Raw genomic sequence first — 23,592 nt, forward strand, 5'->3', positions numbered from 1 at the left:
GGGATGGGGTGCAAGAGCGGGAGCAGTTGGCAGGAGGAGGTCCCACCCAAAAAATAAGCCAGGAATAAGTCCTGCTTAAGCAGCCTCATCTTTGCCCTCGATGGTAACGTGCAGGGTATCCCTCCGTGGCCAGGGGGAGAAAGGGAAGGCCGAGGGCTTCACCAATCACAAGGGTTTAGACACCTTGAACTCCTAAGAGATACTTTGTTAAGCCAGGAGAATACAGAGACAGCTGTTTGAAAAAGCAGCATTGTAGAAAGGTGAAAACCCAGCTGAGCTCTGAAGTAGAAGGTGGTAAGAAATGTTTGTATTAAGTTTCAGCCCCAGGCCCATCCAGGGGCCTGGTGCCAGGGCAGGACAGTGTCTGCCGTTTTAATCACAAGTAGGAAATGCCCAGCTGCCAACATCTTGAAGGCGGAAGGGGGCAGCACCTCGCTTTGCCACAGCTCTTCTGCAGTGCCACAAGTGCCTGCTGCCCATGTTCGCTTTGCCCGTTCTCCATAGGTCCCAAGTGCGAGGTCACTGGCGGCTCCAGGCTGGCTGCTAGTGGCTGCCTTAGTCAGCACTCACCAGTCTCCTCCCCTTCTCAGGTCCTCTGCAGGAGGGAGGCGCTCCTCGCAAAAGAGCAGAATCTCCCGGCTGAGCAGGGAACACCTGCTCCTGCTCAGGCTCCTGTGTGGGGCTGACGCAGGTCCAGCCAGAGCCCGGAAGCCTCATACCAGTCTAGCTGGCATCATCATCCAGGGCAGCAGAGGCCAGGGCTTGGGAGAAACCAAGGAGAATAGGGGCCTCCAGGAGAACCAGGACTGGAGAGGAGGAAGGCAGGACGCAACGGGCCTCTAAGGATGGCAGGGTGCGGGGTCACGTAGCCTCCATGTCTCTGTCAGTCTGAGGTGGGCGGTCGAGAAGCTCGAATGTGTCTTCTATCACCTGCCACAGGCAGTTGTCCAGGGGAAAATCATTGTCCACCAGGTTGACCAGGAAGTAGTTGTCGTGGATATACCGGATGATTTCCTGGGATGGGGACGCCTCGGCGTACAGCTTGCCCCACTGCTTGATCCACAGGGCGAAGGCTTCATCCTACATGTGCAGGCACACACGGCACAGATGCACACATGGCACAGATGCACACACAGGCACAAGCACACACAGGCACACAGATGCATGTACACAGGCACACAGACCAGCACACACAGGCGCAGATAGATGTGCACAGACAAGCGCGCGCGCACACACACACACACACACACACAGGCAAGGTTAACAGGGCTGTCCTTGGGTCAGGTGTCACGCATGGGAGCCTTAGCCACTGCCTAACAGGTCATTTCCAGGAATAGAAGAAGGCCCACTGCCAGTGCCACCTCCCACCCCCCCGGCCCAGAAATAAACACTGTGACTCAGAGTCAGGGTACAGCCTAGTCCGCCAGTCCTGGGGGCTGTGGCCTCCAGCCACACACTGGGGCCCAGCGGTACTGCCTGGAGGTGGGCAGGGTAGGCCCGCTGCCGGCTCCCTTACCTTCCAGAACATGAAGCTGACAGGATCGACCACGGTGGGCTGGATGATCTCTCGCCCAGGGAAGATGCCCCAAGTGACAGCATTGGGTTGCAGCTCAGGGGCATTGGTGATGTTTTCACCCTGGGGGTCGGGGGAAGGGGCCACGTGAGAGCAGACAGGCCAGAAAACGGCAGTGTTCTGATTTCCCCGGGAGCGCGCTGCTCCCCACCCTCCACCTGCCCCTCCCTCCAGCTCTGCAGCTCTGTGAGCCCGACACCAAGATCCTGGCCATTTCCTCCTCCTCTCTACGCTTGTTAGCTCCATACCCGGTTGTTCCACTTGCTTCCTTTCCAATCTGTCCCCTCGTGTCTAGCTCAGCCAGGCCTCTCTTTGCTACTAGAGGGTCTCTGACTAGTCTTCCCTGGGCCCATTAGCCATCAGCTGTTCACTATGACCTGCCTAAAACAAAACACCGAGCCAGGGCATTCCATAGCTGAGAAAAGCTACCTCCTGCCTTCAGGGGAAAACCCAAATTCCCCCAGGACCACGGAGACCCCTGAGGACCTGGCCCCTGCGTAGCACTTCGGCCTCACTCTGACCCCAGGCAGTGTCCCCACAGGCCTGCAGCCGACGCCTTTGCACACCATCTTCCCCTTCCCAGGAATGCTCTTTTCCTCCTTGTGCTTAAAGATTCAGGCCACACAGGAGCCTCCAAGAAGCCTCTGTGACCTCCCAGGTTAACTGTCCCTCCCCTGGGTCCCCAGTATCCTGTAGTGAACTGCACTGTCCTCATTATCCACTGACGGGCCGCCCCCACTAGGCTGGGAGCGCTGAGTTGGGGCCTGGCCGAGGCCAGGTGCCCGGTGATCGCTGAGCCGGGGCGTAAACGTGGGTGCCCTCAGCGCTGGCAAGCCGGCCCCGCTGAGTGCCATCTGCCCCTGCAGTGGGCCTACCTTCACATCCACGATGTGGTAGTTAACCCGGAACTCGTACTTCTTCAGAACCTGTAGAAGCGCTTTCACTGTCTTGGGGGAAGTGAAGAACTCCAAGTAGGCCTGCAGGGAAGACAGGCTCCCGTCACACAGCCCAGGTCCCTGCCGGATGCCTTGTGTGTGCCGCCGAACATGCTGTCTACACTCAGGACCTCAGATGCCTGCCCCCTGACCATCCCCAGGAGGGACCCACGCACACACGTGTGACAGGACACTTAAGGCATCGGGACTGGGGGGGCCACACGGATCGAGTCTTGACCTGCGGAGCTGGCCAATACACAAGGAAAGGAGGAGAGCAAGTCCGTGAGGTTCTGTCTGGACAGGTCTGAGGGACTTCTGCCACCCCTCTTCCCATCAGTCAGGGAAAGGTCCGTGGAGAAGCCACTTCAGAAGCTCACAGGAGGTGCAGTTGGGCTAAGGCTCATCAGGGGCCTGCCACGTGTCACGCTCCCCACTCACTGGATGGTAACAATTGCACTGAGGGCTTCTCAAGCACCTACCGTCTATCAGGGATTAAACTGGGTTTATTTAAATTCATTTGCTCTAATGCTCATGATACTGCAGGGTGGGCCCTATTCTCCCTATTTCACAGATGAGGAAAGTTCAGGAAAGTTGAGCAACGGGGCTACCCTGACGGTAAACGGCAGAACTAGTCTCAAACCCAGGCCTTTCTAAACCCAGAGCCTGGGGGTGGCTCAGTTCAAATGTAATTTTAACTTCGGCAGCGCCCAGTTAGAGAATGCTCCCTGTGTTCCTCCCGTGTGCTAAGCTTTCTGTGCTTTGTCACGTTTCCTCCCCAGAGGTGATGTGATACAGCCCCGCTTTACAGAAGAGAAAGCTGAGGCTCAGAGCAGTCAAGGGGCCTGCTACCCAGGGTTGTCTGCCTCAAAGTGACAGCTCCCATCCACCCTGATCCATTGCCACTTGGAATGAAGAGCCTGCGGAGAGGAAGGCTTCCCCGTCCCCATTTCTGGGCCTCCCGGGTGCCAGTCAAGGTGGGGTAGCCCTGTGCATCTCTGCCACACCTTCTGGAAGACATAGCCCCCGCTGGGGCCCCAGCCCAAGACCGGGTGGGAGGATGGCTGCCCGTTGATGTTGGGCTGGGAGTTGATGGTGAGAACGCCCCGCCGGTTCATCCACAGCAGCTTCTCCTTCATCAGGCTGGGGTCGGTTGCCAAGGGCTTGTCATTCCAGGGCAGGCAAGTGACCTGAGGGTGAGCGGGCGGGGCCAACGATGGGATCTGGCAGCCTGGGTCCCTCCCTTTCTGGGGCCCCCCCCTGTCAGAGACGCAGACTGTCTCTGCCTCCATAGCCCCTCGAGGGCCCCCCAGGTGGGGGCTTCCTAACTCACCCTTCTCCCTTTGCTGAAGTGCCACGTCCAGGCACAGGGCGATGAGGCTCAAGGTGGGAAGTCCCAGCCCCACGGTCTGGCCCCCAGGGACATGAGGCGGGGCATGTCACCAGGAGTCCCACCCCAGCACCACTCACTTTACAGCCATTCCGGTTTGGCTCTCCCGAGAGGTAGTGCATAAAGACTTCAAAGACACTTTCTTCGCTGTTCAGCTCCTCCCCCCACATCTTCAGCAGCTCCTCCTCCTTTGGGGACGTGCTCTTCAGGTAGAAGAGGTAGTAGTCCTTCAGCTCCCCAAAGGCTGGAGAGGAAGAATTGCCCCTGGGGGAGGAGGTGCCCAGAAGTCAAGGCATACTCCTGACCTTGGGCTCTTGACAGAAGGACAATTGTCCCCCTGTCAAGCGGGCCAGGACTCATTTGCAAATGACTGTCTACAGGCCTCACCAGCGGCCCTTGGGGAACTCATCCCACTCCCGGGTGCGGTAGATGTAACTCTTTGGTCTGGAGGCCCAAAAGATGGGACGCACATCTTCCTCCCAGCGTTTGGGGTGGGCACTGACAGCCCAGGGCAGGAAACGCCTGGATGAGAATGGGGACAGAAAGGGTAAGGGACTGGTAGAGGGAGCAGGGATGAGGGGGGAGGGGCGCCACTGAGCCTGGGTTCTTCAACCGGACTCCTAAACGTCCTGGTGCACACGGACTTCTCACTGAGGTGGGGTCCCCGGTGTGCCACCAGCCCCGGCACACATCCCCCTGCACCCGACTGGAGGCCCGCATTGCTAGGGGCATTCTTTCTGTGACTTCTGACTTCCCTGCCTGCGGCTCCTGGGCCTGAATTCGGGGTCACCGGCCTCACCTGGGGTCTTCGGTCCACATGCCCAGGCGCTTCAGCACTTGTATGGCGGCCATGGTGCGGTTGAGGGTGTAGAAGTGGAGGCCTGGCACCAAGCCACTTGCCAGCAGCGTCTGGCACAGGCTCACAGCCTGATCGATGCCATAGTTGCAGATGGCAGCGTCATTGTCCTTGATCGGCTCGATCTTGTCCTTGATCTGCTGTGGCACCTCCAGCTTGGACAGTTTCACAAGCTGCTGGAGGGAGTGGTAGTTCTGCCAAGACATGAGAGGGCTGTGGGGCCATCTCCCAGCCTGTTTCTCGCCCTACTTATCCTTCTTTTGCCCTCCACCAGGTCTCCTGGCCAACTCTAGGGTGACACAGAGTGACCCAGCAAGTCAGACCATACTGTACGAGGACCCGGGCCTGGTCCTGCCTTTTCCTCTCTGCAGAGGACAGCAGCTGCCCAGAATACTCCTGCCATTGGTCAGATCCAGCCCTTTAGCCCCTAGATGTATTTACTGATAACATGGTGACCATCTAACTCAGTGATTTCCAAGCCTCACAGACCATCAGAATCACCTGCAAAACTTAGGAAGTACAAATTCTCAGGCCCACCTCAGGCCTACGACATCAGAACTTCTAGGCATGGGATCTGGAAATCCATCTTTTGAAAAGCTTATCAAAGGATTCTGATGACCGCCAAGCTTGGGAAACACTGATTTTACCACAATTTATAATGAGAGTTATAATCCCTTTTAGAGGCACTTGTCAGTAAGCTAAAGTACAACAAACCCCTCCAACAGGTACTATTGCTGTCTTTTGGGGGGAAATTAGAGGTAATCAAAATGGGGTGGTGAGACGTCATTTTGCAAGGAGGATCTAACGGGAAATCCAACGAGCGTCAAAGAATTCGACCATGAACTCATCACCTCACCCCAGGGCTCTGGCCTGTGCTAGGATGGGGGCTGGGAGGAGTCCATTGGCCTTCCTGGGGTCCTCACCTGAATAAGAAAGATTCCGGGGAGGATGGGGCAGGTAATGCCTATCTCGGAGCAAGCCTTAACAAAGTGGCAGAATGTGTCAGCCTCAAAGAAAAGCTGGGTGATGATGAAGTCGGCTCCTGCAGATACCTTCTCCTTCAAGAACTTCAGGTCAGACTCAAAGCTCCCTGCGTCAGGGTGGCCTTTGGGGTAACCTGCCAATAGGGATGACAGTAGGGAGAGGCTGGCTCCACCTGCTCAAGGTGAGTAAAGAAGAAACCAGAGAGCTGGGAACTGAGAGTTCTCTGCCTCTGGGGTTCCGGACTCATACCTTCCAACAGCACAGCACAGACAGTGACACAGTGAGTGGCTGGGCTCACAATGGATGTGCTCCCTCACCTGGGAGATGACCTTCAGTGAGAGGTGGCTTAGAGCCACCCTTTCAAGAGTGGGCGTGGATTGCTCCAAACTCCCCACACTGTCCTACCTGGTGTCCCTTGCAACCAGCCAGACAAACCAGGCCTACGCTTTGTGGCCACAAAAAAGAAACAATGTTACGTTCAGCACTGGTCAGGCAGCATTTGGGGTACTGGGCTTGACTCTAGGCACTAGATTACAGCAGCGCTTTTATCATTAAAAGAACCCAGAGGTCCAAGATAGTGAAAAGTTAGACACCATATTATACTAGAAAGAAAGTGGAGATGTCTTGCTTGAAGAAAAGAAAGAAGAGAATATAGTAACTATTCCTAAATGGCCAAAGGTCCATCACAAAAAGGATTCACCTTAGTCGAGTTCCTTATTAGGCAAGTTCTGTGACTCTTCTGATGGTGGGGCCAGGATCAGTTTCCACCAAATAACGAGCTCCCGGGACGTGAAAACTTTGGGGCAGCCGGGATGCCCACGTCCCAGGAACACCAAGATGGATTCTGCGACTGCCTGGGAGGTGGGAACGGCTGGTCCCTGGGCTCCTCACTAGCTCCAGGAATTAGGACCGCTTCCCTAAACAGCTGAATTCACTAGCGGCCAGGCCTGCACAGGAAGACTGTAAGCCTTAGTGAAACTGCAGGCAGCACGCTGGCTCCAGAGCGCAGGGCGGGACCCCGGGAAGGGGGCAGACCTGAGACCCAGGCCGTTGGGAAGTCAAGCTGTTTTGCTGTGATAAGGCAGCGTTCTTCTTAAGAAACCCCAAATCCTCAGAAAATGGATATAAAAACTATTGTTTTAAGGGGTGAAGGGGTGAAGGGGTGGGAGGATTAAACACCGGAATTTTACATCTTCAATAACAAGGTTATCTTTCCAGCAGAATTCCGGAAACAAAGAGGTTTTAATAGCTGAAACTCTATGGTATAAAACCTGAGCGTCACCAAGCAAATCTAGCATTTGCTGATGTTTGGATTTTGCTTGGTTCACTACATTCTTTTTCTGTCTCGACCAGCTTGGCACTTGCCAATCCACTTATCCTCTTTCCCATTTTTTTTTCTTTAATTTTTTATTGGGGGAATATTGGGGAACAGTGTGTTTTCCAGGGCCCATCAGCTCCAAGTCAAGTCATTGTCCTTCAATCTAGTTGTGTCTCTTTCCCATTTTATAATGAGCAAAGCACCAAACCACACAGCAACTGTATGCTCACAGCTCTGCTGGTTCTCACGTGTGACCCTGACTCCACCTACACACCCCGTTGGCTGAGAGAAGTGGAAATGTACCCGGGTCCTGGGACTAAGCCCAAAATCACCCACAACAAGTCATTTCCTTGAAGCCATTTGGCTTATTTTTTTAAAATTCAAATCACTTTGATACACTACTCCATAATGTAGCCATGTTTATTTTAGTATAAAAAGATACGCTTTCTCCCAAAATATTGGAGGAAAATTGTCACCCTAGAAAAATGTGCCAATGAATCCCTGAACTTCCTGTGTCCCCAGACACACAGGTCATCATACCCAAGCCCCCACTTTGAGAAGCTGAAGGCCCAACCCCTATGAGTGGGGGGAGGAAGGAAGGCCACCCCATTCGTTTCTAGCAGGTAAACCTTGCCTCCTGGCTGTAGCCAATGGAATTAAGAGTGGAGCTGATCTGATTCTCCTGAGAATTTGGACTTGACAGTGAAGCCTGTCAATCTGTCTGGGCTATTGGCTAGAACTGACTGGGTCCACTCAAGAGCAGGAGGCAGAGAAGGGGGCATTCTGTGGCCCCAGAGAGAATAAGGGAGGACGTTGGTTTCTGACTGCATCCCGGTTCCAGCGCCTGGTGAGGTCTGGTTCCGTTTCCTGATCTTGGATTCTGATACTCCCTGTCCCCTGGAATCTTAATAAATATTCTTCTTGCTTTAAAGAAGGCCAAGAGCATGAAATGGGAGAGGGGAAAACACTGAAGGTGTGGTGGCAGCCTGGGCCAGCAGCTGTGAGTCACGACATTCATTCACCTGTGTACCACCCTCGCCCAGCACTGGCTCAGGCCTGTGGGACGCTCGGTTACCAGATCCTGAGCTGAACACGGGTGCATTCTCTGTGCCTCTCTGGGTGTCTCCTTTTCCCTCTCAGTCCCCACCCACTGGGACACTCCAGTCACTCACCTGCCACACCGATGTCAAAGTAGTCACCAAACTCGCTTCGGATATGCTTCACCAAGTCTAGAGCGTAGCAGAAGCCTCCTTCCTCCTCTTTCCACTGGTCACCTACGGGGTCTGAGTGGCAGGTGGAGGTCACAGTCACTGGGGCTCGCCTAATCTCCTTTCTGTTCCTTCTCCCTCCCCTTCCACCCAGGACCATGAGCCCTTCAAAGGCAGAGCCTTCTATTATTCAAGTTGGTGTCTCTTCTTGGTAAGTAGTGGGAGGGAAGCCAGCACCCAGCCTGTCAGATATTTACTAAGCGGCGACTCTGGGGGCACCGTGCTGCTGGCAGTAAACAGGGAACAACAGGCGACAGTTGCTACTCTTCTTTAGCTTGGAGTATCTGAGACCACCCTCCATTCAAACCTGGGTGTGTTCAGGCACCCTCACCCAACCCCACTGCTCACTGTCCCCCTCTCTTGGAGCGCTCTGCCTCCGGGAGAATTTTCTCATCTCAAATGAGAAGTGACCTTGTGGTGGGGAGCACAAGGCCACAAGATCCCACCCATCCCGCTCCCTCTTCCCACACTTATGGCCTGATGACAGCAGGTGCCAAAGGCATAAGCAGCTATTTTGTCACTCCGGGGACAAATGCCAGAAATACACTCTTTGGGCCAAGAGATGGGTGCCAGCAGTGATCGATGAAGCTGTGTGTAGCCAGGGCAGAAGGTTATCAGGCACCGGCTGCATTCCTGACTGAAGTCCTGACTGAACTCGGAGTTAAGAGGTGGCTCTGTCTGTGTAGTGCCCACGTTTCTCACTACCCACAATGCCTATGGATGCTACCGGCAGGTATGGGACCCTGAGCGTGCCCAGTGTGGGATCTGGAGAACGGGACCATTTCAGGGACAGAAAAAGCTTTCGGGAAAACAAGACTCCAGAGAGTAGAGTGTTAGCTCCACACCTCCCCTCAATGCCAAGATGTTCTTCAGGCCCAGACGCTTAGCCTTGTGCAGATGGCACGTGATCTTTTCCTGGCTCTGACAGCAGCAGGTCATGTGCAGGACGGTCTCCAGGCCACAGTAGTTCACAGCAATGCCGGCAATTGTCATGGAGGAGGTCTCCTTGTCTGAGCCAGGGTCTCCTGCTGGGTGCCAGGTCACGTCTATGAAGAGGGGGCCGCCTGCCCTCATCTGGTCAAATCTGTAGGGAATTTCTTTCTGAAGAGGGGCTCTTGGGGGCACACCACCCTTCGCCACATTCCCACAGGGTCGGGGAGTTAGAGAAGCATCACAGCAGGTTCGACTCAGATTGACCTGTATTCATATCCCGGCTTTACTACTTACTAGCTGTGTGATCTTGGGAAAATTACTTAACCTCTCTGAGCCTCAGTTTCTTCATTTCTACAATGTGGCAGAGAACAGCAACTACTTCATAATAATACCATGAGAATATTATGATAGATGGCCCCACAGCTCTTACGACAGTGCCTGGTACACAGTGAGCTGCTATTGTTGTGGTTACTCTTTCTGAGGAGATAATATACAACAATGCAATCATTTTGTGTGACAGAAGCACTTTAAACTTTTCAAAGTGCTGGCATGTTTATTGTCTTTGGGGAATTAAGACATGTCAATGGTCAAAGGCTGGGGAACCCTCAGAGTGGCAAGCAGGACCTCATTCTAGGAATACGAAAAAAGATGACACAAGTGTCTTTCATGCTGTCCCCTCCCCCCAGTCCTGATGCAGCAGCCAATAGGTCCTGTAGAGCAAAGCCACAGTCCAAGAATTAGACTCAAGATGCACGGGTGTGCACACGCACATTGTGTTACAAGCTATAATATGGAGTATTTAAATGTTCTTGTGCCTTAAATTTCAAACCTTGGGAGCGAAACATGAAAAGTGCAAATGGTAAAAAGCATAAACTTTAAAAAAGGAACTGTGGGGGCCGGCCCAGTGGCTCAGGCGGTTGGAGCTCCATGCTCCTAACTCCGAAGGTTGCCGGTTCGATTCCCACATGGGCCAGTGGGCTCTCAACCACAATGTTGCGGGTTCGATTCCTTGAGTCCCCCAAGGGATGGTGGGCTGCACCCCCCGCAACTAACAACAGCAACTGGACCTGGAGCTGAGCTGTGCCCTGTACAACTAAGATTGAAAGGACAACAACTTGACTTGGAAAAAGACCTGGAAGTACACACTGTTCCCCAATAAAGTCCTGTTCCCCTTCCCCAATAAAATCTTTAAAAAAAAAAAAAAAAGGAACTGTGATTCAAAAAGTGCTAACATAATTCAGTTAGCATTTCTACATTTCAAGAGGCATGATCCAAATTCCTAACTTGCTAAAAATGTTCTCCAAACTGCTGCTCTGTGACTTCCTAAACCGTACTTAGGATCCAGCTCCAACTTTGGCCAAAGAATGCAGTCTGAGAGAATCAACATTTTTAACCCATTAGAGTGTGTCTAAAAACCACATGCTTGGGGGGACTTTTACAGACAACTGAGAAGCTGCAGCTCAAAAGACCAACTGTGCCTTTACTCTTTCTGCTGGGTCAAAGTGGCACTGCCAAAGCGCTGACAGTTCACCTTCTCCCGCCCCCACCCCCACCCCCATCTGGCCCAACTCCTTAACCTCACAGCAACTCACCCTGAGATGAGATCAGCAGCTCCCTCAGCAAGCCGCGGAGGGAAGAATTCTAGGGAGAACCACTTGTCACCAGATTCCATCCTCCTCCTCATCTTCTCCCTCAGTCTTTCATGCCGCTCAGGCTTCAGACCCCGTGTGGAACATCTCGAACGAACCTTGGAGCTCTCACGACCAATGCTGCTGCCCTCCAGGCAGGGGTTGGGGCCGCCATGCCCTCCAGGTTCGTTCACCATGACTGAGTTCCTGCTGCACAGGGTGGAGGCAGGAGGCGTCAGACGGCCAGAAGCCAAACCCCAGAGTGGCAGGGTCAAGTGAGAGTTGCTGCATATCCATGTAGGAGGAAGGCCGCAGAAGGTAAGGAAGACAATGCTCCCACCCCCTGGCTCAACACACCACAGCTACCACTGTCTCCACGGCCTCAGTCAAAGCTTTTCCCTCCTCTGCTGCCTGGCTCTGTGTATAATGTATAACAGCCCCCACCCGGCACAGAAGAGAAATGCTCCTTCAGCCCAGGGATCTTCAGTAACAGCTACCTGATGGAGGGTGGCACAGAGAACCTCACGCTGCCCGCCTCCAATGCCCACATTCCCAGGGAGGGGCAGTGGTGCCCGGCTGGGAGGACCTTGGGTTTGGGATGGTCCATCTCTGCCGGCTCTGACACAGAACCGGCTGAGGAGAAACAGAGGAAACTTCCCCAGCGGGTGTGTCTTGAATGGGCGGAGTTGTGACAAAGTAAAAGCTTTAAGCTGGAGCTGGGGCTTCCGCAAAGGGAGAGGTGGGCGGGGACAAAGCCTCCAGACCAGAGGGAGGGCTGAGGCGCAGCGGCAGCTGCAGAAGGGAGATGGAAGGAGGGGACGCCGGCCAGAGACTGCAGAGGTTGGTAGAGATGAGGCCAACAGACGTTCAGGGTCACTGGATCACTCTCCAAAGGAATAGCTCCGCCTGGCCCTGCCTGCAACATCTCCTGTTACTTGGAACAGTTGGTGTGCGGGATGGGAGGGGTGAGGGCTTGACAAAGCAACCAGATTTCTCCTACCAGAGAAATCCTACCGGATTCCAGAATCCTACCAGATTCCTCCTAGTTCATGCTACCCCAAAAAGACCGTGTCCTGGGTTAGAACTTGAAACTGGCTGGGTTTCAAAAGTAGCCAGACCCAAGTTCAGTAAGGGCATGAATTGATGTCCAACTCGGAACAAAAGCTGCCTTCCAGGCACATCCCTGAAGTCAGTTACAGTAATTATAGTGACCCCACAGCCACCACAGCCACCACATCCGAAACCCTGACTCATAACAACCACAGGCAGGCCAACGGAAGGCACGGTGCCACTGGGCAGTTTGGTGGGAAAAATAAGACAAATGCTTAAAAAAAAACAAAACACTACTCTTGCCCAGCAATGTGCAAACACACAGTACTGAAAACCTGGTGTGTGGTGACATGAAAATTGGGGGAACAAACAGACCAAGTGCATTCCTTTCAGGGAAAGTCCACTGCTAAGCCGGTGTTCTTAACCATTTTGGCATCCTAGAGTCTTGAGAAACTGATGAAATGCACTGTTCCTCTCCCCCAAAACACACAAATGCACATAATACACACGGACACGCCCAAAGTCAAGGAGTCGAGGCCACACGAAGAACACTTCTGCCAACGCTTTCTCCCCCGAGATGCCCATTTTGCTTCTGACCTAAAACTCCAGCTTGTAGGTGAGGATGGCCACTGGAATTGAGAGAGGGGTGAGTGTCAAGATCAGCCTAGCTGGCCTGTCTCAGGAATTCACACGAGTGCCTAGTATGAATCGTCTGCTGGAACAAAACCAAGAGAGAGGGAGGAGACGGAAACCATCTACAAATATCTGCTCCTTCCTTTAAATCCAATAAAGACTTACTGCATTCCCAGTGTGTGCTAGGCACGCCCCCTTTTTATACCCTTCTTTCTTGTACCACTACTTATCCATTTTAAGCTGGGCTCCCATAGCACCTGGGTTGTAATGTTGTGGGTTCACAGGTTAGTCTCCCCTCCTCGTCCCAGTTCCATGAGACCAGGGTGGTATCCTGCCTGTGACTGGGATCCTGGTACCCCAGTGACTGGTACAAGGTACTAACAGCTAGCAGTGAGGTCCAACGGGCCAGGCGCTGTCACTCCGTTCTCAAAATAACCCTCTGCCATTTACTGAGCACTTATTTAATCGGTTCCAAGCACTGAGCAATGAGATTATTCGGAGCCCACCACTCCCTGTGCGCAGCCCGACGCAGTGGGGACCGGGGATAGCAGTGTCAGCGGCCCACGGCTCTTCCCCAGGTGCAAGGCGGGGAGACAGGTTTAAATGGTTGGAGCCGGAAAAAAACGCCTCCGACGCCCAGATGGCTGGAGGGCAGCGCATCGAGTCACACGGGTCACTGGGTGACGGGGATGCAAGCTGAGGCCCCGTCCCGGAGGGCTGGCTCACCACCACCGTCTCAGGGCCGCCTCATCGCCAGACCTCCATCCAAGCTGGGGGCCGAAAGTGAGTCTTCGCTTCACGGCTGGGGGTCGCTGGGGGTGGCAGTCATTGAGGGTTACACTAGTCCCGCGGATGAAGCTCGCAGAGGGCGCAGGAGCCCCCCACCTAGAGGGGAAAGGCCGGCCCCCATCGCTCCCAGCCCATGGGCAAGTCCCCGCCCCGGGTGGTGGTCTCCGGATGCCGAGTCTCTGCACCCGGAGATTCCAGGCCACAACGTCACTCACCTGCTGTCGCGGGTAACTCACAGTGCGCTCATCAGCTACAGCTGCTTGGCTGCTATTGAGGGTGGGGGGGTGTGAAGGGGGCGGGGCACGCGGGGGAGGGCAGCGGCGCCGAGTTTGTTGCTAAGGGAGGCGGGACAGGAGAGCCGACACCACCTAAGCAGGCGACCGGAAGCTCCGCCCCCAACATGGCCGCGCCCAGCGGTCTTGTTGGAAGCCGTCCTACCATCGTCATGTGATGAGGGCCCTCGCCCCACCCGTCTGCAGCCACTCGGAGCCTCGGTCCCCGAGCTCGAGAAGGCCACGTGACCCTCCCAGGGCCAGTCACGTGAGGCGTGGATCCTGAGTGGAGTGGGAGGGGGTTGGCACTGGGGTCTGGAGTGGCAGTAAAAGAGGACGATGGCGGGGTGCAGAGGGTCCCTGTGCTGCTGCTGCAGGTGGTGCTGCTGCTGCGGTGAGCGTGAAACCCGCACCCCGGAGGAGCTGGTAAGCCTCAGGCGGAGCAGGGCTGAGGAGGGGACGTTGCTAAGGGACGGCGAGAGGCGTTGCCGGAGGTGGGGCTGGGCCGAGCTTGGCCCGCAGGTGGTAGCGAATAGGGCCTGGGGACCGTAGCTTGGTCTCTCGAAGCATCTCTCCAGCTTCTCGTGCCCAAGTCTGGAGTCTTTTTTCCTAACTCCTCCCTGGAATCTGAGAAGGCATCCAGGCCAGCTCCAGTTAATCCCATATATATTTTCTTTTATTTCTATCTGAAAGGAGTTTTGAATGAGGCTCTTCCCTAGACTTTGTGCTTATCATGCCCCTGGTTTAGTTTCTCCAGCTCTTTCTCACTCTATCCCTCACCCTTTCTGGGTCACTGACAATCGAGCTTCCTTCTGCAAAGCACCCTGGGAAAACTTGAGTTGCTGGGTCCCCAGAGTTGACAGGCCCCTTCTGATTGATTTCAGATTTGCACATTGTCAGATGGAACCTTTTGGATGAATTTTACCCCCGCCCCCTTAAGCTAGCAGTGTACATCTTTGAGGTGTCCTGAAGACAAGAGTGGTTATTTGGAGAATGTTATCAGTAGAAATGAAGAGCTCAGCTGGAACCCCCGCCCACATCACCCCCATCCCAAAATGTTTTCGTTTGAGGGCTTGTTCCCATTGATGATAATGGCTCCAGGTGATTTAGAAACTAGCAACTGATTTCAGTAAAAACTTCTGCCTTGTTCCACTTTTAACCATTAAAAGCGTGTTCCTACTGTGGATGTTTCTCTAGACCATCCTTGGAGAAACTCAGGAAGAGGAGGATGAGATTCTTCCAAGGAAAGACTATGAGGTGAGATTCTTGGATGATGCCTTGGGTAAAAGAAAGTAGTGAATGACCTGGTCACTTCAGACCAAAGCATTAGGATTCTAACAAGAGATGCTCTTTGACCTTCTCTCCCAGGGAGTGAGTGGGTTAAGACATAACTTCCCTCTGAGAAAGGGGCTGTTTAACAAGCCCTTTTTTCACCTCAACTGCAAAACAAGGTCTGGCTGTCTCCATGCTTTCATAGATTTATGGCAGCTTAACCTGGATAAAGGATGTGTGTGCCATTAAACTCTTTGATTTGCAACTCGTAGAGACCCAGAGACAAAGCCAGTGACAGTGTATGCTCATAACAGGTCTTGGGCCAGTAGACCTTGCTTCTCTTCTGAGAGAACTTAGTTTTCAGAAGATTGTTTCCTGCTCATGCAGCTTCTCTCAGGAATGTTCTTGATTTTAGTTCCCTATTTCAAGGGACTCTTAGCCGGTGTGTGTGTGTGTTTAGTAAGGCCAACACTGCAGGAGTGAAACTTAACACACATGACTTTTTAAGCATGCAATCATTTCATGATGACTTTTCTATGACTTTTGAAATGACAGAAATAAGCCATGGTTGTGATAGAGAATTCTTAAATTATTTACAAAAAGAAGCTAGAGAAAAACCCATAACCCCATTCATTAAAAGATGACTATTACCACCTTATTAAATACCCTTTCTTAGGCTTACATATGTGCTTTTTTTAAGTAAGGAAAGCGAGATGCTACTAAATATTTTAATCTGTTTTAATCTGTTTTTCTCCCCACTTTATAACAATTTTTTGTGTTACTAGATACTTTTCTACAATATCTTTAAATAGAGGGGTAGTATTTGTGCCACCATTTCTTTTTTTTTTTTTTTTTTTTTTAAGATTTTCTTGGGGAAGGGGAACAGGACTTTATTGGGGAACAGTGTGTCCTTCCAGGCCTTTTTTCCAAGTCAAGTTGTTGTCCTTTCAGTCTTAGTTGTGGAGGGTGCCGTTCAGCTTCAAGTTGTTGTCCTTTCAGTCTTAGTTGTGGAGGGTGCAGCTCAGCTCCAGGTCCAGGTCCAATTGCCGTTGTTAGTTGCAGGGGGCATAGCCCACCATCCCTTGCGGGAGTTGAGGAATCGAACTGGCAACCTTGTGGTTGAGAGCCCACGGGCCCCTGTGGGAATTGAACCGGCAGCCTTCGGAGTTAGGAGCATGGAGCTCTAACCGCCTGAGCCACCGGGCCGGCCCCCCACCATTTCTTAAATCTGACTTTTCTATTTGATGAACTGCATGGTTGTGACCATCCTTTCTTGTTCATCCTTAATTATGTCCTTAGGATTAATTCCCAAAAGTGGAATAATCATGTATATGATTGACGCTTTTTTAAAAATGTCATGTAGACTTAAAAAATTCAGTAACCTAGGGCAATAACATACTCAGACTAATTTTCTTAATATTTCATCTTTAGCTGCAAAATTTTTTTTTTTATTAAATTTATTGGGGTGACAATTGTTAGTAAAATTACATAGATTTCAGGTGTACAATTCTGTATTACATCATCTATAAATCCCATTGTGTGTTCACCACCCGGAGTCAGTTCTTCCATCACCATATATTTGATCCCCCTTACCCTCATCTCCCACCCCCCATAGCTGCAGAATTTAATTTAACTGTTATGGTTGTCATGGAGCCTGAATTTTTTTGTTAAAAAACTTTTATTACAGAGAATTTGAAGCATACATAAAAATGGACATAATAATATATTGAAACCCCTATACTCATCACAAAGCCTCAACAGTCATTCAGCTCATGCTGGACCTTGTTTCATCTATGCTCCCATCAACACCGAGAGTAAATGAATCCGGAGGCTTCACTGAATTAAATGACAAAGTTTTATTCAAGGGTCTTAAGATTTGCAAATCAGAAACACTACTAGGTAACATCCAGAGTGTTCCAAAGAAAAGAGAAAAGTTGAGAGTTCTTACAAGTAAAAAGTACATTTTTGAGAAAAATTGGTCCTTTATTCTTAGCTTCTGGATTGTTCTGAGATGGTGATCTTCCAGATGTCAGGCAGTCTGGATACTTGAACATTCTTTCCTACGTTCTTCAGAGGATTATCTAGAGGATATATATATATATCTACGAAAAATCGTCCAGCCTAAGAGAAAGCTTATGAGTTTATTTGAGCAAACTGACGATAATTGCCGGGAAGCAAAGTCTCAACGGATTGAGAAAGTGCTCCGGAAAATGGCGGATTTGCAACTTATTTTATACCCTAGAATCAAAGGAGGAGGGTTACATGAAATCTATTGGTTGTAGGTTAAGGGGATGGGAGAAAGCAAAGGGGGGAATCTCTGGGATTGGATAAAAAGTGAAATGAAGAGATACACACTTTCACATTGGTGGGTGCAGGACAGTTAATAGCATTTTACAGCACATAGAGATGGTATTTGGGGAACAAGATAACAGTGAGGGATTTTGTAGTTTCCTGCTCTGGTGTGTGTCCCCTGGGGTATCCGGAAAAAGGGATTACTGACATTCCAAGGGTATGTTTTGTTATCTTAGATGTAAAAAGACAACAGATAGGCTCACTTAAGGTAAAGATTGACCTTTGTCAAGGAAGCTACAGGCTAAGGATGTGATTACCGGCCAGGACTCACTTTCAGTTAGGAAATTTTATGTTCACGCTATCGTATGTGGTTGTTTTCAGTCTCTTGAGCTTGTCAGGTTTAACATGTGGCCCCTTTTCCATATATGTGTGTGTGTGCGTATATATGTTTATAATCATTGATCTACAACTGAAAAATTCAAAAGTTTAAGTCGGACTCGTTTAAGTACAATAAAATCTCAGCCCATTCTGATTTAAGTAATTTTATTAGCTTGGCTATGATGACTCCATTTTGTTTCTTCACTCTTTCTTCATCTCCCTTCCATATTATTTTGAAGGAAATTCTAAACATGACATTATTTTATCCATAAATAATTCAACATGCTACTCTAGAGGATAAGAACTTTTTTTTAACGTAACACCATACCATTTTCACACCTAAGAAATTAACAGTAATTCCTTGATATCAAATATCCGGTGTTCAAATTTCCAGTTGTCTTATAAATGTCATATGTATTTTTTAATAGTTTGTTTAAATTAGGTTCCAAATAAGGTCCTCACATTGCTTTTCTTTGTTATATGTTTTAAATTTCTTCTATCTGTAGGTTCTTCCTTTATCTTTTTTATTAGTTTTTTTTCTTGAAATTTACTTGACAAAATAATTTTAGGACTCTGGAATTTGCCACTAGTACCACCATGGTGTAGTTTAATTTGCTACTCTACTCTGATGGGACTTCTTTTAATGAAATGGAAAGCATGGTATCCACTGATGTGTTTTCTCATATTTTTAAAATATGTGCTTCCTGTACGTAGTTGAAACATTTGCAAGAATTAGTGCAAGACACTCCATATTGTGCTGTCACCTCATTGAACCCCCTCCCCCAATCTGTTACCCCTCAGACATCGTATGTAGCTGTTACAATTCCATTGACTAGTAATTAATATTTCTTAATTAGCCATCTTCGGAGTTGGAGCTTCTTGAGAACATTTGCTTTGTGTAAGACCAAATTTAGCTAGGCACTTAATCAGAAAAGACTGCTCAGATTGTATTTATTAAGGCTCAGCTAGAAAAACCTTCTGTTGAAAATCTTTCTAAAATGTGCACATACTTGACTCTTTCTTTGAATAGTTGGGGGTCTTACAAGATGCTAGACTCCCCTTTTTGACATCCATTCTCATAGATGGCTTGAAGTATAATAGCTCCCTATCTGTGAGACAGTGCCATTAACAAACAGTAATGTTTTCATGCCGGTCACAGAGCCTGTATTGCTTTTTTGAGTTAGGAAAAGGCACCCCTCAGAGCAGAGGACTTAGATAAAAAGAGCTACCCCTCTGGCCCGCCTGAAGGTGCTTTCCATGTGAGCACTAGGAGTCCCTCCTGGTTGAATTTGGGCTGCATTTCAGTCCCCACCTGCTTCCTTGGCCAGGTGCCATTTTGCTCATAACCACAGCCTTACAGGACATCTGTAAAAAAAATTTTTTTTTTAAATTTGCTAGTCTCCCAAAGCAAAGAGCAACATACACAGCAGAAATAAAAGGAAGGAAGTTAGTTGTGGCAAAGGAGAAGTAAGAATATCTGATTTTAATAGCATCATATAGCCCGTTGGTACATGTTTACTAAGTGTCAGGCTCTCAACTGATTTATTTAAAAAAAAAAAGATTGATGTTCTGGCATTGCAGTTGTTTCTAAATGTCCCTTTAAAAAGTTTTATTGAGCTGTACAATCTATCCATTTAAAGTGTACAATTGAATGGCATTTTTCAGTGTAGTCACAGAGTTGTACAACTATTGCCGAATCAATTTTAGAACATTTTCCTCGCCTCAGAAAGAAACCCTGTACCCATTAGCGTCCCTGCCCGTTCCCCTTGCCCCTGATCCTAGGAAACCGTGAATCTCCTTTCTGTCTCTATAGCGTTGCCTGTTCTGGACATCCAGAAACCTTTTAAGTATTTGTGAAGTCATAGCATTGTTAGACAAAACCATCAAGCAAATAATTCGCCAGTAATTTCTATAAATATTTGGTATGAAGGCTATTCATATTTTTCAACATTTTGATTTCTTTCCCTGTTTGTACCTAGAATGTGATGTCACTCACTTGATTAAAAAAAATATATATATGTATATATGTATATGTATATATATATGTATATATATATAGCTAATCGCTCATGGGTGAGTCTAGTTTCCCAGCAGAATTATTTTTTACTGACTGTGGCTTTTTGTTTTGTAATCAGGAAAAAAATTTTTTTTTCAAATGTAAAAAGTACACCATGTTTCCTACAAAAATTTCAAACAATACCCAGATGGGAACACCTCCTAAAATACCACCTCAGAGGGAACCACTGTTAACCGTTTTCCCAGATGTTTTTGCTTTATGTGTGCTGATACACAAATCATCTTAATTTTGTTTCCTCAAAATGGGATTGTATACCACATTATGACTTTGTTATCCACATGTCCCTCTTTCAGAGTTTGGATTATGATCGCTGTATCAATGACCCTTACCTGGAAGTTTTGGAGACCATGGATAATAAGGTGAGTCCCTTATTGCTCTCCTGGGACTGAGTAGGTCTTATAACAGTTTCTTTTTCAGTTCTAAATGCTTCTGTAAATACCCTTGTCTCTTGGCCTTTTCACCCCTTTTGTGAGATACTGGCATTTATTCCTTGGACCTTTGTCCTGCCAACCAGAGTACCCACTGGCCAAGCCCCTTCAAGTTCATTATTTTTGCATTATAAAACACTCTCCGTATCAGACATCACCTTTGCCATTTTTGTTGCCCATGTGAAATTGACTCAAAATGGTTGACCAGGAATGTGTTTCTTCCATGCTGCCAACATAACCCTGTAACCAACTGAGTCATTTTTTTCCAATGAACAGAAAGGTCGCAGGTACGAGGCGGTGAAGTGGATGGTGGTGTTTGCCATCGGAGTCTGCACGGGGCTGGTGAGCAGGCGGAACACGGGAAGATGGTGGGCCAGAGGGGTGGAAGGGGTCAGAGGGCAAGCTCCAGCCTGACGAAGAAGTTGTTGGTCGTTATAACAGGGACTGCCTTACCTTTTTCCCTTCTTTTTTTTTAAATTAATAGCCTGCACTATTTTTCATACTTCTCTTTTGCTTTCACTTTATGAAATGAAAGTGAGCCTGTAAAGCACTCAAAGGTGTGGTGCAGTCCTGTCTCTATGATACGGTGTGGTCCTGTCAGGTAGATACCATAGGAGGGAGAGTACTTAGTGGACCTTGAGGTCACTCTCTAGGGAAAAAGCAAAGTGGTGGGAGCAGAACTGAACATTATGCCCTTTCTTTAGCACGAGGTGCCAGTAAACAGGACACGTAGGTCTCCGTGAATTGATGGTGCTGCCCTGGGCTGCTGCCCTGCACGTTGCCGGTGGGCAGAGGCATGGGGTCCACCGTCACAGTTGAGTCACCGACAAGAAAAGATGATGAAACATTGCCGGAGGTTAGAGTAGCACAAAGTCTGGAACCATAACTGCTGATTGACCGAAGGAAAGCTGGGAAAGTTAGCAGACAGTCAGAATGATATTAATACACGTCAAATCTGATTTTCTGTCACTGCAGTGTTGGATTAGAATAGGGGGTTGTCCATTTGGGCTGCTATAACAAAAGTGCCGTAGACTGGGTGGCTTTAACAACAGACATTTATTTCTCCTAGTTCTGGAGGCTGGGAGAAGTTCAAGATCAAGGTGCCAACAGATTTGTGTCTGGTGAGGGCCTCCTTCCTGGTTCATAGATGGCCATCTTTTTGCTGCGTTCTCACATTGTAGAAGGGGACAAGAAAGGTCTCTGGAGTCTCTCTGTTTTGTTTTTATCATAGTAAGATTGGTATACAAGGTTTTATATATTTAAGGTATACAACATTATCATTTAATATTTGTGTATACTACATAGTGTTCACCACTATAAGTTTAGTTACTATCCATCACCATACAATTGATCCCCTTCACCTGTTTTGCCCTCCCCCAGCCCCCTTCCCTTTTGGGGTCTCTTTCATAAGGGCACTAATCCCATTCATGAGGGCTCCACCCTCATGACCTAACGACCTCCCAGAGGGCCCACCTCCAGCTACGATCATATCGGAGGGTTAGAATTCCAACGTATGAATTTTAGGGGGAGGGACACAAATATTCAGTCGTAACAGGGGCTATATATATTCCTAAACAGCATCCTATTTATCGCCTTTCTCTAGGAGTGACCACAAGTCTCATACTTAACTCTGCATGATATACCCGTAAAATTTAAACACATTGAATATAATATAGCCACAAGGATCTACCGCCCTTTTTATTTTCATGGCACTTGTCATATTTTTACTGTAGTAAATTCAGAAGTCAAGGAATATCTTGCTAGTTAAGACTAATGGCATGTAGCGGCGTCTTTGGTAACATTCTGATGGATACCATTGTGGGGGGGGAACCTGGGTGATTTAATTATTTTGGACAGTAACTAGACTCACCGTGATGAACACTCTGTAGTCTATATAAGTATCCGCCTTTATAATGGAGCAACCTGTTCCTCCTGCTCCTGGCTCTCCTACCCTTTGATCTGTCACCACTTAAGTATTGCTTCAATTCTTAAAAGCCTCTGGGCATTGGCCTGAGAGAAATCCAGAGTTAAAGGCATGAAACCTTTGATCCTGAATCTACAAAATCAAAGGTCTTTCCAGTTCTCATTTAAGCCCAGAGTAGGGACTTTCAGAGTGGAGTAGTGGAACATAAGTGGTTTTCTCTTATTTACCAGGGGAACCATTGACTATATAAAACATAAGTCAAAATAGTGACTTACTATATAAAATAGTAATAAAAAACCCATGTACACCTAAGTGAATCTCGTTATGCAAAGTAATACCCTAAGCTGTGTGCTTATCCCACTAAGCATCACTGAAGACATTTTGGAATTTTTCTTTCGAAACTGCCTTTGAAAACAGCTGAGCAGTTTCTCACACAGCTCTGAATTATTACTCTCTAATCACGGATGGCCTTCCTTGGTCTCACATCTTTTTCTGCATCCCTTCCCTCTTTGTCTTACTCTCCTCCTCCCAACATAGCTTTTGTTCTTTGGCGGGTGGTGGGGCCAGGCTGGAGCGGGGTCTCCTGGAGAACCAGGGTGACTAATGAAAGCCCCTTCACCTAGTGCTGGTTAGCAACGCAGGTGCGTGTGACCAGCCGCCGTACATGCAGTGGGCAAGTCAGTGCTTTCAGGGGGAGTGCCTGTAACCCAGCGGGGGAAAGCTGCGTGACGGCTCGCTTGCTTTTCACAGGTGGGTCTCTTCGTGGACTTTTTTGTGCGCCTCTTCACCCAGCTCAAGTTTGGAGTGGTACAGACATGTATCCTTTTCACCGTCTTGGTATTCCCGGATGTCAGCAGTCCCTGAATTGGCTTTCTTGTCTGGAAACGAGACAGTAGTATTTATTAGCCATTTGGCTCTAAGATTTTCAGTTATCACTGAAGGACACAAAAGGGACACTTTAATAAACAGAGAGACTTACATTCATGGTTGGTAAGACACAAACAGCCAAGATGCCTGCTTTTCCCAATCAGTCCGTAAATTCAATGTAGTTTCAGTGAAAATTCTAATAGATTATTTGTGGAACTCAAAAAATTCTCTCCCTAAATTTGTTTGGAAGAGTAAAGGGCCAAAAGTAGTTGAGATAGTCTTGAACAACAAGCAGGGGAACTTGACTAGATGTCAAAACTTATATAATTTAAGATACAGTAATTGAAATGGTATCACGTCAGTGCAGGAACACCCGATTAGACAATGGACAAGAATAGGGAGGCAGGAACTGGCCTGTACGTGTACAGAAGTGTAGTAAACGACAGAGTTAGTGTTATAAATCAGTGAGGAAAAAATGGATTGCTTAATGAAAAATGCTGGGGCATTGGTCATCCAGCTGGAAAAATATAAAATTAGATTCCTACTTTGTGCTATAAATTAATTCCAGAGGGATTGAAGCTGAAAGTAGGCAAAACAAAACTTTAGGAGGCTGTATGATGTCAAGAGTAGGGAACCATTTCTTAAAACTCCAGAAGGCGCAAAGTGCAAGATCAGTAAACTTGACCACATCAAGGTAAGTGTTCTGTTCATACAAACAAAAACCCCCA

The 23,592-nt window shown here is 48.9% G+C and overlaps 2 protein-coding genes across 5 annotated transcripts in view; one reads left to right on the top strand and one right to left on the bottom strand.

The window, feature by feature from the left end:
* Positions 1-254: 254 nt before the first annotated feature.
* MTHFR (methylenetetrahydrofolate reductase) lies at positions 255-13,691 on the bottom strand. 3 transcript variants are annotated; one of them, XM_033115756.1, is made up of 12 exons: positions 11,380-13,374; positions 10,847-11,092; positions 9,167-9,405; positions 8,226-8,336; positions 5,675-5,868; positions 4,695-4,945; positions 4,283-4,417; positions 3,976-4,159; positions 3,513-3,695; positions 2,449-2,550; positions 1,517-1,636; positions 261-1,080 (listed from the first exon to the last, which is right to left on the bottom strand). In XM_033115756.1, exons 1-12 carry the CDS (start codon positions 11,805-11,807, stop codon positions 862-864), a joined length of 2,412 nt encoding a protein of 803 aa, XP_032971647.1. In that variant the 5' UTR covers positions 11,808-13,374; the 3' UTR covers positions 261-861. The 3 variants fall into 3 exon arrangements, with proteins under 3 accessions (XP_032971648.1, XP_032971647.1, XP_032971649.1); XM_033115758.1 differs by lacking the exon at positions 11,380-13,374 and adding an exon at positions 13,570-13,691 and having other exon boundaries at positions 266-1,080; XM_033115757.1 differs by lacking the exon at positions 4,283-4,417 and having other exon boundaries at positions 255-1,080; positions 11,380-13,373.
* Positions 13,692-13,803: 112 nt separating this feature from the next.
* CLCN6 (chloride voltage-gated channel 6) overlaps positions 13,804-23,592 on the top strand; it is a 32,278-nt gene continuing 22,489 nt past the window's right edge. For both annotated transcript variants that reach the window (XR_004423956.1, XM_033115755.1), the window contains exons 1-5: positions 13,804-14,052; positions 14,824-14,883; positions 19,939-20,004; positions 20,350-20,415; positions 22,748-22,814. Coding sequence is in view for 1 of the 2 variants with exons in the window: in XM_033115755.1 (XP_032971646.1) it covers positions 13,966-14,052; positions 14,824-14,883; positions 19,939-20,004; positions 20,350-20,415; positions 22,748-22,814 (346 nt within the window). In the remaining variant the exon portion in view is untranslated. The remainder of the gene's footprint in view (positions 14,053-14,823; positions 14,884-19,938; positions 20,005-20,349; positions 20,416-22,747; positions 22,815-23,592) is intronic.

The sequence above is a fragment of the Rhinolophus ferrumequinum genome, chromosome 9 (genome assembly GCF_004115265.2).
Source record: "Rhinolophus ferrumequinum isolate MPI-CBG mRhiFer1 chromosome 9, mRhiFer1_v1.p, whole genome shotgun sequence".
NCBI lineage: Eukaryota > Metazoa > Chordata > Mammalia > Chiroptera > Rhinolophidae > Rhinolophus > Rhinolophus ferrumequinum.

What these genes read in the sequence shown, in the direction of transcription:
- MTHFR (XM_033115756.1), bottom strand. Translation starts at nt 11,807, where the DNA reads ATGTTGCAGGCAGGGCCAGGCGGAGCTATTCCTTTGGAGAGTGATCCA. An exon ending in TCTGTGCCACCCTCCATCAG is followed by an intron (nt 11,093 to 11,379) that starts GTAGCTGTTACT and finishes CACCCTGTGCAG; the next exon opens with CAGGAACTCAGTCATGGTGA. An exon ending in ACCACATCGTGGATGTGAAG is followed by an intron (nt 1,637 to 2,448) that starts GTAGGCCCACTG and finishes CCCGACCCCCAG; the next exon opens with GGTGAAAACATCACCAATGC.